The 14,159-nt window shown below is 28.9% G+C and overlaps 3 protein-coding genes across 6 annotated transcripts; 2 read left to right on the top strand and 1 right to left on the bottom strand.

The window, feature by feature from the left end:
• Positions 1-1,447: 1,447 nt before the first annotated feature.
• On the bottom strand, positions 1,448-4,276 carry LOC122521369 (WD40 repeat-containing protein SMU1). 3 transcript variants are annotated; one of them, XM_043642040.1, is made up of 9 exons: positions 4,119-4,276; positions 3,977-4,043; positions 3,742-3,885; positions 3,566-3,680; positions 2,834-3,476; positions 2,645-2,746; positions 2,233-2,569; positions 2,040-2,149; positions 1,448-1,940 (listed from the first exon to the last, which is right to left on the bottom strand). In XM_043642040.1, the coding sequence occupies exons 1-8, from the start codon at positions 4,142-4,144 to the stop codon at positions 2,051-2,053; spliced, it is 1,533 nt and encodes a 510-aa protein (XP_043497975.1). In that variant the 5' UTR covers positions 4,145-4,276; the 3' UTR covers positions 1,448-1,940; positions 2,040-2,050. The 3 variants fall into 3 exon arrangements, with proteins under 3 accessions (XP_043497975.1, XP_043497974.1, XP_043497976.1); XM_043642039.1 differs by having other exon boundaries at positions 1,448-2,149; positions 4,119-4,275; XM_043642041.1 differs by lacking the exons at positions 3,977-4,043; positions 4,119-4,276 and having other exon boundaries at positions 1,448-2,149; positions 3,566-3,670; positions 3,742-3,833.
• A 466-nt stretch (positions 4,277-4,742) lies between these two features.
• On the top strand, positions 4,743-10,211 carry LOC122521368 (insulin-degrading enzyme). 2 transcript variants are annotated; one of them, XM_043642038.1, is made up of 14 exons: positions 4,743-4,857; positions 5,521-5,729; positions 5,813-6,313; positions 6,691-6,893; positions 6,967-7,215; positions 7,290-7,682; positions 7,777-7,886; positions 7,972-8,116; positions 8,318-8,428; positions 8,497-8,617; positions 8,724-8,930; positions 9,002-9,294; positions 9,400-9,609; positions 9,685-10,211. In XM_043642038.1, exons 1-14 carry the CDS (start codon positions 4,793-4,795, stop codon positions 9,928-9,930), a joined length of 3,063 nt encoding a protein of 1,020 aa, XP_043497973.1. In that variant the 5' UTR covers positions 4,743-4,792; the 3' UTR covers positions 9,931-10,211. The 2 variants fall into 2 exon arrangements, with proteins under 2 accessions (XP_043497973.1, XP_043497972.1); XM_043642037.1 differs by lacking the exon at positions 4,743-4,857 and adding an exon at positions 5,190-5,376.
• A 638-nt stretch (positions 10,212-10,849) lies between these two features.
• On the top strand, positions 10,850-13,638 carry LOC122521371 (protein krasavietz). The gene is made up of 7 exons (XM_043642042.1): positions 10,850-10,975; positions 11,694-11,765; positions 11,984-12,264; positions 12,348-12,652; positions 12,828-13,071; positions 13,162-13,381; positions 13,481-13,638. The coding sequence occupies exons 2-7, from the start codon at positions 11,705-11,707 to the stop codon at positions 13,627-13,629; spliced, it is 1,260 nt and encodes a 419-aa protein (XP_043497977.1). The 5' UTR covers positions 10,850-10,975; positions 11,694-11,704; the 3' UTR covers positions 13,630-13,638.
• Positions 13,639-14,159: the final 521 nt, after the last annotated feature.

Genomic DNA, 14,159 nt, shown 5'->3' with positions numbered 1-14,159 from the left:
TAGTATTTAAAAGAACTCGTACGATATATTTAAAAAGAGGAAGTTAGAAGAAAATCAGTCGAGCGAATGTCCTTTCAATTTAGGTTTTCAAACTCGATTGAACGCAGTTCCTCTCATATGATGGGCTTCGCTAGTGTCATAATCATTTTGCAACGCGTTCCTTTTTCATTTTACAATAGATCAGTGAACAAAAGGAGATCAATATTAATTTGTCTTTCTAAGTATAAACACAAGAATGCCGACAGGAAAGGAAAGCTAACTCGAGGATTCCTCGTCGTGCATTAAAGTCGCATTAACTAATGTCAAAGAGGAAAAAGAACGGTCTTCCGGTCCATTAGTTACGTACAGTTACACTATACGACACGGAGATCACACGGGAAAGCTAGACTTTTCTCCCAATTTTGCGCTTTTCAATTATAGACAATCACTTTCGAAGATTCGTAGTAATTTACAAATGCGGTAAATTATACACTAAAATATGATTACAAATAAGTCAAGGAAAAAGTATTCATACTAATTTGACAGTGACTTTCACTATGGATTCAACTTTATGGTTGGGATGCATTAGACGCGAGGATTGAAGATTTCAATTAAAATGATTTCAATGATATCTATTTTGATAGAGAAAAAAAAAAGGATAATGCGTTCTCGTTTGAAGGATCAATCGCGCCGTCGATGTATACAACTAAAGATATAAAAAAAAAATATAAAAAAATCGGGTAGGATCGCTTCATATATGAAGATATTAACGAAACCTTGTTCGGTCTCGCCATAAAATGTGCAAAAAAAAGGAGTAACGAATCGGTGCCGGTTTTGGCGCTCTCTAAAACGCCTGAATTCAGCGATCGTGCGCCTGATAACCCGGTTAACCCTACCAGCCCGTTATTATAATATTTGCCGAGCCGAAATATAGTAATTGCTTATTTGTTCGAGCCCAATTACCGCGTGGCCCGCGCACGCCCATGGATTCTCTACGCGGTACCTAGTACCTTTACGTGTTTCTTTCAACTATACAGGGTGATTCTAATTGAACTGGGACAAACTAGCTTTAATGTTTTATCTTAAACGAAGACTAAAATAAATATTGCACAATTTTATGAAATTTAATTTTCAGTGTACAACCATTTGTTTCTCATATGAATCAATATACCTGTGAGATTTAAATACTCTGCTTTTTAAATACTATTATATTTTTTTTTCTAACATCAATTGATTCTTTTCATTAATTCATATATTAATATATTGTATAAAGTAAAATTGTCAAAAAATGAATATTCGATGAAATATTCAAAATTTATTGCAGATTTATATTATTTTTCATTAATTTCTATGCAGTCATCGAAATCACCCTATATACCTATCCGATACTCGCTCGATTTAACCACCACCCACTTTTACAACTTCCATCTATATATTCCTTCTTTCCATCCTTTCTTCTTTCCTTTCCTTTCTCGGTTCCTTCCTTCTTTTCTTCTCTTATTTTTCATCCACCTACCTACCTGTCCGTTTACTCCCGCCCTCACCGACGACTTGCCGTAACGATTAGGTTCGAACAATCAGATACAGCCGGATCGGCACGTAATGTCTATTATTGCGTTCGACGTCAAAATAACGACGCGTTAGTTTGAATGTTTCAGCGATATTCGACGTTTCCTTGACGGCGGAACGTGCTCACGCTTGCTTTCTTTCTTTTGCGAATTACTAGTTTAACCAGAGGAAAGAAATCCAATCGTACAAGCAGAATTACTTTTTTTTACTTCTTTTAAAAATTCTTTTTTTTATTAAACGAACCATAATGTAGATGTTTCATAAAACGGTTCGTATCTTCTCTTTCACAGCTCATAGAATCATATACGTCACTTATTATTCACTGGTCATCAATTGTATTCATAATATAAAAGTTAGTAAAGCAATTCACAGTAATGCATTGTAAGATGATCCTTTAAAATAAATGAACTTGAATTTCTTAAACTTTGTAACGCATTACGATCTCACTTCATAAAAATTGATTTAATTCAGAGAAAATCAAACGTCCTTACATTTAGTCCATTCATGGCTTCCATAGCTTTAATAAGCCATCTTCGCTATATGAACATAGCAAGTTCTGATGAGGATGATGCGCTAAACCGATCACGTCTTTATCGTGTACCTACAATCGTAAAAAATCAATAAGAACGTTAGAAAAAAACGCGTTTGTTTACGAGTATTTTTATTTTATTATAAATTACTCACATTAAGAGTTCTCTCCAACTTGCCAGATGATGTGGAAAAACAATAAAGTACGAGATCTTCACCAACGCAGTAAATAAATTCACCACGTGGACTTACAACCGTGCATACGAAATCTCCACCTTCTCGTTTACCGCTGGAAAATGATCTTACAATTTGTCCTTGCATATTCATAATAACCACAGTATTTGATCGATTGCAAACAACAAAATGTTCTGGATTTCTTGGAAGAGGATGTACGCTGTTAACTGTTAAATCGGCAGCACCTAAAGACTTGTAAGTTCCTATGCACTCCGTTGTCTTTAAACTCCAAACCTTTACTGTACCATCTGAGGAAGCACTAGGAAATCAAAAGTATTAATTAATATATACATGTAATAAATATCAAAAGAATTATATTAGCAATTATTAATACCTAATAATATTATGACCATCAGGCGCAAACACAACCTCATTGACAAATGAAGTATGTCCTCGAAATTCTTTAAGAGTTTTACCAGATTTCAATCCATGTATTCTAAAAATAAAGAAAATAAAGTAATAGTACATTTAATATATAATAAATTCTAATATAAATGTTTAATACAAACTAGCTTTCATTTACCTTATGGTAGTGTCGAATGAAGCTGACAAAATCTGACTATTATCTCTGCTAAATTGTAAACAAGTAACCCCTTTTGAATGTGCTTTTTCAAATCTCCTTAAACATTGACCGCTTTGTACTCTCCATACTTTAATCTTTCCATCTTGTCCACCTCCTGCTAGCATTTCACTGTCACGACTAAAAGACATTGATAAAACAGCTTGCTCCATCATCATAAAATTATCTTGAGCTTGATATTTCAAATCTTTTCTTATTTTCCCCGTCGTGAAGTTCCAAACTTCTATAAAACCATCTACGGAACCAGTGACCAAATATTGACCATCCGGTGAAAAACGTGCACATTCTACATGTGATTTTTGTCCAAATTTGATTTGCTTTGACAACTGTGTAGGATATTTTTCATCCTCTTGATCTCTCACTGCTGCTTTTCCTCTAAACAAATCTATCGTTGTACCTGGTGGTAATAAACCTTGATGCTGTTGCCATTTTAACGCTTGACCCAAGAGAGCGAGCAATCTGCTGGAAGGTACTACAGAAACTTCTCCTGCAAGGGCAGTTGCTATATATGCTCTTCTTTTCTCTTTTGTGCTCCCATCTGGATAAGCCTCACGTGGATCAAAATATGAACGAGCAAGCAGATTCTCTATATAATGAACAAAAAATGTTACTCAAAGAACTTATGCGTTAGAGAAGAAAAAAATATATGCATAAATTCATATATTATAGCTTTACCTAGATGTATGTATCTTTCAGGTTCTTGCTGTTTCATCATAATCATAGGATCCGTTTGTCTTAACAATGAACGTGCTGCTCCCAATTCTCTCAATTCAATTAATTCTAAAACAACCTTTCATACAAACAAAAGTGAGATTACTTATTTATTAGATATATTAACAGAAATGACTTACCTGCTCATACAAATCTATGAGCTTTTTATCGGGTAGCTTCAAAGATTGTATAGCTTTAAGCACTGTGTCCCAGTGACCATTATTTATGTCAGCTACAAATCCATCTACACTGTCCACTGTATTGAGCGATACTCCTGTTTCCTCCTGTTTTATTATACACACACATTTGTATATAAATATATAAATAAAATAATTAAAATTCAAATAAATAAATATATTAAGTCAAATACCGTACCTGTAGGGTTTGTAATGTTTTTACTAGATTTGATTCCTTCAAATATTGTTGTATCAAACGAATAACACTGAAAACAAACATAATATAATATATTTATTCATGTGATAATAAATAATATCGACATTATCAATATATTACTTACTCGGCAGATTCTATTTCAATAGACATTGTATATTTGAAAAATAATTAACATTAAAACAGATTATTTTTGGTTATGTTATGTCAATAAAACACAATGGACATTCAATTACAAATGTAGTCAATATAACCAGACGGTGAAGTAGGGTAAGATTAGATAAACCAGATTACCGTTCAAAGGTCTATTCTGATTGGATTATACTATTCCTAATAAACCAATGAAAATGCACCGTATTATACTAAACGTACTATATAAAGTTGTCATTTTTAATGTACGATAAAAATACCATGAAAATCAAATTTCTATATAATAGTACAATATTAGACTATCCAAAAATTCATGCTGTTTGTTCCAAATAAATAAACAGCTGAACTACATAGACTTATTAGATAAACTAATATAATATTTTATATTATAATAAATCCTTATAAATAAATAATCATCAAAAAAGATGAAATGATAATAATTATTTAAATTCTATAAAAGAGAGAAGAACAATAAATTTAAAAATTTATATAAAATGAATTAAACCTGAAAACAAATATTCAATAGATTAGAAATCAAGAGTGATTATCGCGACTTACTTCACGTATTTACTATCATGAGATATATATATCACATATATATCAAAACACATTTAGATTTTTCTTTATAAAATTTGAAATAAAATTTATATAATGTTTTTGACACGTTTAATTAAATGTCGTGCACTTCATGTACCTTCTCAATCTTTATTCTTCAGGTACGATACCACACGTACATGCACACATACATATATACATACACATACATGGATCACATGAATTTTCTCTCTATATCACTACGTCATTCACATATAACCCATATGAGTGATCATTAAGTTATTTAATATTTCATAAATGCTTTCGTGTTCTCTTTATTATTATTATTCATGTTAATATTTTTGAGTGAATCTTAAAAGCATGTTTAAGAAGAATTTTTTAATTAATTGATTATATAAATAGTATTAAATAAAAATTATCAACCGTTTTAATTCATATTGTCAATTATTCAAATATTTGTTGTTATTCAAATAAAACTATTTAAATAAAAAAAACGATTACTTTGCACGGTCGTTTATTTATACATTCCTTATTTTTGATCATTTTAAATAATTAATATAATTCTTAAACAACTGTTTGCTTTTAATATTCTACTTCTAAATAATAATTGTAATAATGTTATCCCACGAGGATTTAACTGAGAATGAAGAGGCTTTGCCAATGGAAATTAGTGTTTCTGAGTAAGAAAAAAATTTCATATATAATGAAATTATTTATTAATTCTATTATATCAATATAATATGCATAAGTATAGTGGTATAATATTATATTCTTTTTTGCTGTATTTATTTAAAATTTTAAACTATATTTTATAATATTTTTAGAGCTAATTTACCAGAAAATAAAGCTCCATCATTATCAAGTATGTCAAATATGTTAATTGATGATTATATTGAAAAACGATATGAAATTACCAAATCACCAAACGATAAAAAATCATATAGAGGTTTATTATTGTCTAATCATATGAAAGTAGTATTAGTAAGTGATCCAACGACTGATAGAAGTGCTGCAGCTATGGATGTTCATATTGGTAATGATCATAATTTGTATGAATTCATTATTTGTATGAATTCATTATTTGTATGTATAATATATTTTTGTTTTTATTTGAAGGTTACATGAGCGATCCTGACGATTTACCAGGCCTAGCTCATTTTTGTGAGCATATGTTATTTTTGGGAACGGAAAAATATCCTCAAGAAAATGAATATAATATGTTCCTATCTCAAAATGGTGGTACAAGTAACGCTGTTACTTGTATGGATCATACTATTTATTATTTTAGTGTTACTCCAGATAAATTAAAAGATGCATTAGATCGTTTCGCTCAATTCTTTTCGAAACCATTATTTACTGAATCGATGACAGAATTAGAAATTAATGCAATCAATTCTGAACACGAAAAAAATATAAATAATGATATATGGCGCATTCGTCAAGTAGAAAAATCATCGGCTAAACCTAATCATCCGTACTCTAAATTTGGTACTGGTAATAAAGAAACATTAGATACTATACCAAAAATGAAAGGTATAAATGTTAGAGAAAAATTACTTGAATTTCATAACAAGTATTATTCTGCCAATATTATGTCTTTATGTATTCTTGGAAAAGGTATGTGAATATGATATAATATTATTTTTCTTAGAATTAGACTATTTAATTATTAATACTATAGATAATACATGCCATTATAATGGTTTCCCACTAAGTGTGGAAAACCATTATAGCGGCTATATAAAAATAATATAACTTATTTGTTATTTCATAAATACATAAATATGACTAAATATATAGTTAAAGCATCAAAATATCGATTGCTACACTAATACACTTCATATACACTCCGCAGTACTGCTATACTTAATATACATTTAATTATAAAACAAGTTATCTATACAGTGATACAACTACAAACCTAGCTCTGCCATAATAAAAATGTTAAGTTACATATTTTTTAATATGAATATAATTTTAAATTTATTAATTAGAGAGCTTAGAAGAACTTGAAAGGATAGTTGTGAATCTGTTTTCTGAAGTAAAAAACAAAGAAATAGAAATACCAGTGTGGCCTGAACAACCTTTTGCCGAAGAAGATCTTGCAAATATATGGTACATTGTACCGATAAAAGATACACGAAGTTTAAATATGATATTTCCTATTCCTGATTTGCGAAGTCGTTATAATGCTTCGGTAATCAAAATACTTACTTGAATACGTTCGTATTCCTATGATCATATTTTTCTAATCTATTTTTATTTTTCAGCCAACACATTATATATCACATTTATTGGGACATGAAGGAGCAGGTTCATTACTTTCATCTCTTAAAGCATATAATTGGTGCAATTCTTTAATAGCAGGTAGATCACCATCTCCTAAAGGTTTTAGCTTTTTTCAAATTTCTGCTGATTTAACTGTAGAAGGTATTGATCACATTGATGATATTATCATGCTAACATTTCAATATATTAATATGCTTAAGGAAAAACAACCAATTCAATGGATTTATGAGGTATAGTGTTTATTTATATTATATTTTATATATATCATTTCTAACTTGACTATATGATATATCTTTATTTGTAGGAATATAAAAGTATTGGTAATATGAATTTTCGATTTAAAGAGCAATCTTCACCACAATCATATGTGAGTTCGATAGCACAGGGATTACATCTATATAATATGGAAGATGTTTTAACCGCAGAACATCTTTTCTTAGAATGGGATCCTCAGTTAATTACTGATGTAATGGAATATCTAAAACCAACAAATATTCGAGTACATGTAGTTGGAAAACACTTTTTAAAGTTGGCTAATCAATCAGAAAAATGGTATGGAACCAAATTCAAAAAAGAAAAAATATCATTAGGATTAATTGAACGATGGCAAAAATGTCTGCCCAACTCAGATCTAGCATTACCAGCTGAAAATGAGTTTATACCAAGCATATTTGATCTAAAAGAATTACCAGCCGATGTATGTAAATAATGTTGATTTTTTCTTTTTTTTCACATAAGTAAATATAATTATATATACTCTATTATATATAATAATTCGTGTTTACTTTTAGTCAAACAAATATCCTGTAATTATAGAAGATACACCATTATTAAGAGTGTGGTTTAAACAGGATGACGAATATTTAGTACCAAAAGCTAATATTATACTTAATTTTGTAAGGTATAATATACATTTTCTCAAAATAATATTATCTTATACAAATTCATACTGACGTTTTTATATAACTTTTTATGTTTGATCACAGTCCAATCGTATACTTAGATCCAGTTAATTACAACTCGTGTTTAATGTACGTTCGTTTACTTCGTGATTCTTTGGCTGAGTATGCATACGACGCACAATTAACTGGTCTAACATGGGAAATAAACAACAGTAAATACGGAGTTGAAGTAAGCTAATTTATTTATTATTTCAATTTTATTAAAAATATATTATTTAAAAATACTTATACTCACATATAACAGTCTAATTTCTTATTAGTATATTATTAGTTACATATCATCACATAGGAATTTGTTTTCTTACGACAGTATAATAAAACTAATAAACTAATAATATATTCTTAATCAGAGTCATTACTATGTCCTCAGCTCTCAATTGAAGGCTATGACCACAAACTAAGTGTCCTGTTAACCAAGATCATACATAGTATGGTCAACTTCAAATTTGCACCAGAACGATTTGAAATTTTGAAAGAAAATGTATGTATAATAGTAAATATTCTAACAACATTAATCGCAATATGTTTAATATAATATTTTAATTTTAGTATATTCGAGAATTAAAAAATTTTAATACTGAGCAGCCGTATCAACATGCAGTGTATTATCTTGCTGCTTTATTAATTGAGCAAACATGGATGAAAGATGAATTATTAGAAGCAAGTTCTCGTAAGTGTATATTTATCAATTATTTTATTATAAATTTGCCATTAATTCTATTTTTTGATGTATCTTAATTTATTGTCTATTATATATATATTTTTTTTTTCCTCAGATATAACAATTAAACAATTAAGCACGTTCTTACAATATTTTTTAAATAATATACACGTAGAGTGTCTTGTAAATGGTAATCTTACGAGGTCAGAAGCCATTGATTTGGTTCGCATAGTTGAATCAAACTTTGGAAATAATTTGCCATATATGGTAATACTTTCACCTAGGCAATTGTTAGTCAAACGTGAAGTTAAATTAGAAGATGGTAATATGCAATACATCATTTCTAATTAAATGACAATATTAATTTCATCATGCTTTATATTTTATTTGTAGGGTGTCACTTCTTATTTGAAGTAGAAAATAAATACCACAAAAGTTCTTGTACTGAAATATATTACCAGAGTGGTATGCAAACAACAGAGTCGAACATGTTGATTGAACTTTTGGGACAAATCATTCAAGAACCATGTTTCAATATTTTAAGAACTAAAGAACAGCTAGGATATATTGTATTTGCTGGTGTAAGAAGATCAAATGGTGTACAGGGAATGAGAGTTATCGTTCAAAGTACAAAACATCCCAAATTTGTAGAAACAAGAATCGACGAATTCATGAAAACCATGTTGGTAAGCTAAGATGATGATACTATTTTCCATCTATTATTTCTCTCAATTATTTCATCTAATTCTTCAATAATATTTTTAAACTTGTTTATTTTTACTGGAATATAGAATGCTATAACAAACATGTCAGATGAAGAATTCAATGCACATAAGGAATCGTTAGCAGATCATCGTTTAGAAAAGCCTAAAAGGTTGAATTCTTTGAGTCAACAGTTTTGGATGGAAATATCATCGCAACAGTATAATTTTGCTCGCTTAGATATTGAAATTCCATATTTAAGGACTATAACGAAAGAACAATTATTAACTTTTTTCAAGGTATTTATAATTATTTAAAAAAAAAAAAATCATCTATTATATATATATTAACGATTCCATAATCTATGCTCGCAGGATCTTGTTTTCAATGAAAAACGAAGCAAGTTTAGCGTTCATGTAATTTCTATGGCAAATGGAGGTGCTGGATTAGAAACACAAAATAGCGAAGAGAATGAAATTGAATCTTTAAATGATTTGCCTACTACCCAAGTAACAAAAATTGATGATATTGTAACATTTAAAAATACCCAACATTTATACCCACGATTTAAACCTTGTATTGATTTACCTAACAAGGGTAATTGCTCTTCTAAATTATAAAAATGTTGTGTAACACATAGTTTAATTCTAATTATATATATATATATGTTACTGTGAAAGACCGAAATTGGAAAATGTCAAAATTTACATGGTCGCTTGGTGTATGTCCAAAATGTTAATGTATAAGAATAAACCCAAATATTTGGTCTTTCACCGATGTATTTGATATGTGTTGACAAGCGACCATGTGAATCTTGAGATTCTCTAATTTCGGTCTTTCACGGTAACATATCTACATAAATACTTAACATTTCAGATCAATGCTATTCTTTTAAATGGAAGTAATACTTGTATTTTTTATTTGTTATGTTTCATTGCTTAATACGTAGAGTGGATTGAAAAGTTTTTAGCCCTAGTACATACAAAAAATAAACTTTTAATTTTTTTTTGTCAGTTTGGCTGACAAAATAATTGTTTCAACATTAAGCTCAAAACTTTTCAAAATCCAACCAACGTACATAAAATTTCTACAAATGTTTTCTAAAACAATCCGTTTTTTTCTTTTTTTAATGATTTAAATGATGTTAAACCTTGAAATAAATGTTTTTTTTTTTTCTAAAAGTTTGAAATAAATGAATTAATTGCAAATTTCTTCTACTTTCATTAGATTTTAAATAAAACTTATAATAGATTTATCGAGGTTAAACTGATCACAAATTCATATCATACGTCAATGACACATTTTTACAATACTAGGCAATATGAATAATAATCGATTAATCGTCGCATAGAAGTATTGAATATCGTTTGAATATCGATTTTCTATGAACTTTTAAATCTCACCAATCAGTATCGTTTTCTTGGAAAGACTTACACCCCATTTCTGATCGTATTTCTTCTTTTAAAGACTATAGATGGCGTAGAAGATGGGTGATGGTAAATTTGTAAATATTGTTTGCTCATCTGTAATTTGCCATCTATAGCTTCTTCTCTGACTAATTCTCTTTGGTTTCGCTGACCTCGAGTGTCCAGAGTCCTCCTTGAAGCATCTCGTATCACTTTAACGCCTGTAAAAGAGTGGTTCTACAGTTGTACGTGCATTAACGTAAGTAAAATGTATAAATTATTTTTATTTAAGGTTTATCACGTATTCTTCGTGGTACGACACGTATGTAAGAAAAAAGGTTAAAAGATTTTCAGAGATTTCGGCCATCGTGATCTGCTGCGCAACCTTAACCTCAGACTTGCAATAATCTAAAACTTATTATAATACGTGCTATGTTATATTTCCATTATTAGTAAATGTTATCGTCATACTCAATTTTTTCATAAATTAAGTAAGGAAGAATTAAAATCGTTAATATATGCAAGTTTCTTGAAACCTACTAATAATAATAACTTGAAAGTTACATATTACAGTTATACCAATCATTAGAGCGTCGTTTCTGACTTCTAACAACTCGTGTAACAATGTCTTTACTTGTTTCTAGTATCATTTAATTTCTTGTAAAAAAAAAAAATAATACTCAATTATAGTAAGATAAACACGTTAAATTGTATTTATATATATATGAAATATCCATATATATTATATATATATGTATATATATATATTATCCGTATATATACATATATATATAGAAGAACAATTTTTCTATAATTCTTTTTCTCTTTATTAAAGTAAATAGAATTAAAATAAGATGCATCGATTAAAAAAATATTTCGTAAATTAAATTTAAGTTTTGATATAATTTAAATATTTTCTTCTAAAAGAAATCTATATCTTCGATTAATATTATTGTTATTGTTGTTTATTATTTCAGAAGGGTATTGTATGAGTCAAAAAATAGAAAAACCGATACTATCTGGTCAGCGCATAAAGACCAGAAAAAGAGGTAAAATAAAATAATATATTTTTCATTTGAAACAAACAATATTTGTCATTGAATAATTTTTCTATAAAAAAAAAAAAAGAAAGAAAATATTATTAAATAATATAATTGAAAGCAAATATTATTTGATAAAATTTTTATTTGATTGCTGGATACTTATCAAAGTAAAATAACACTATATCATTGTTGTATCATTTAAAACATTTGTTTACATTGAACAGATGAAAGAGAAAAGTATGATCCAACGGGTTTTCGGGATGCAATTTTACTTGGCCTGGAGAAAACTGGTAACGATTTAGAAGCTATTTCCAAGTATTTAGATTCAGCTGGCTCCAAGTTAGACTATCGTCGATACGGAGAGGCCTTATTTGACATCCTAATAGCTGGTGGCCTCCTCGTACCAGGGGGTTCTATTGCTCTAGATGGCGACAAGCCGGTTAAAACAACTGCCTGTGTTTTCGAACAAGCAGAGGATATGGAATCTATGCGAAATTTTGAACAGGTAATAACATATAGTGTGTTACACTATTTTCTGTGTATAATATAGAGAAAAAATATCGTACATTTTCGTTGTCATGTTAATAGGTCTTTATCAAGCTCATGCGGCGTTACAAGTACTTGGAAAAAATGTTTGAGGAAGAAATGAAAAAAGTACTAGTTTTTATGAAAGGATTTTCACCTAAAAACAGAATCAAGTTAGCAAGAATGACAGCATTATGGATCTCTAATGGATCTGTACCACCCATTGTTCTTTCCGTTCTTATTAATGAACACTTGGTTAAGGACAATTTAGCATTAGACTTTTTACTAGAAGTCTTTGTGACTTGGAAACAAGAAAAGGGTCTATCTAGTTTAATGACTGCGCTCAAGAAAGGTGGAATTGAAGGAAGGTATAATAAAACTTGATTAACTATCATTTCTATCAAAAATATTCATTATGCTTACTTTAATGTACTTTTAAATGAAAAGAAAATGTAATAATTATAAACTAAACGATATACTTGATCTCTCTAACTTGACTCTTTAACATGATTAAAATATTAAATATTATATTTCAATAAATAGGTTAATGGAATTCGTGCCACCAAATAAGCGAACAGAAGAATACTTTAGATCTGTTTTTGAAGCTGTTGGTTTAGCTGACATAGTAAAACTCCATAAAGCTCAGGCAAGTCAAGAAGCAAAAAGGGATTTGCAACAATCACTTATAGATGATTTAGGTAACAAAAGACCTATGAAGGATATAATATTAGATGTCAAAGAAATGGCACAAAAAAGTGGTATTCCTGAGCATGAAGTTATTGGATTGGTAATTGTGACATTTGATATTTTAATTTTGTTTTATGTCTTCTTTATCTTGTATATATAGATATTTTTTATTATATTTAAATTTTTTCAGATTTGGAGCGTTGTAATGACTCAGGCAGAATGGAATAAAAAGGAAGAACTGGTAGCTGAACAAGCAGTGAAACATTTGAAAATTTATACTCCATTGTTTGATGCTTTTACGTGCACTGCCAAATCTGAGCTTGCTCTTCTTCTTAAAGTTCAAGAGTTCTGTTACGAGAACATGTGCTTTATGAAAGTCTTCCAGAAGATCGTTTTACTCTTTTACAAAAGTATATTTATATACGAGAATAATATTATTTCTTTTGATGATATCTTAAACATATTTACAATCTATCTCTATTAAAAAATTTTTTTTATTTATATTTTAGCTGACGTAATATCAGAAGAAGTTATTCTGAAGTGGTACAAGGAGGGACACTCTGTTAAAGGAAAAATGCTCTTTTTGGACCAAATGAAAAAATTTGTAGAGTGGTTACAAAATGCCGAAGAAGAATCAGAATCAGGAGAAGAGGATTAAATTACAGATGTAAATATAATCAATTATTTCTAATGATTTCAGGAATAATCGAAGATTTCTCATATTTAATTGATCTATTTGATTTCAGAAAAAAAATATAAACATCATTGCCAATAAGTAAATTGCATTCTGTCCAAAATACTTGAGACATTTTAAATAAATGATGAAATTATTAATACTGCATAAAGTATTGAAAGGACGAACAACAATAAGGGAAATCAGACTCACTACAGATTAGGCAGATGCAAAAAGATGTTTAAATTGTTAAAAAAAATAAGGAAAAAAAGAAAATAACAATAATAATAATAATATTGACTACCAATTAGCGTGGAAGATGGCAATTGTAAATTTACATTGTCTCTGAATTGTATTACTTTAAGAAAAAATATTTTGTGTTACATTTTTATAACTCCACCACAAAATATATACGGAATAACAAAGAAATTATGAAAAAAAAAATCTTTATCCCTGTGTACGTACAATTTTCGGAATCCTATCTTTCTCTCTTTGTATGATAATATTGTATTAGT

The sequence above is a fragment of the Polistes fuscatus genome, unplaced genomic scaffold (assembly GCF_010416935.1).
Source record: "Polistes fuscatus isolate 324 unplaced genomic scaffold, CU_Pfus_HIC Scaffold4, whole genome shotgun sequence".
NCBI lineage: Eukaryota > Metazoa > Arthropoda > Insecta > Hymenoptera > Vespidae > Polistes > Polistes fuscatus.
Note: the sequence above shows the minus strand (reverse complement) of the source record. Positions and strands in the feature narration are given on the sequence as shown.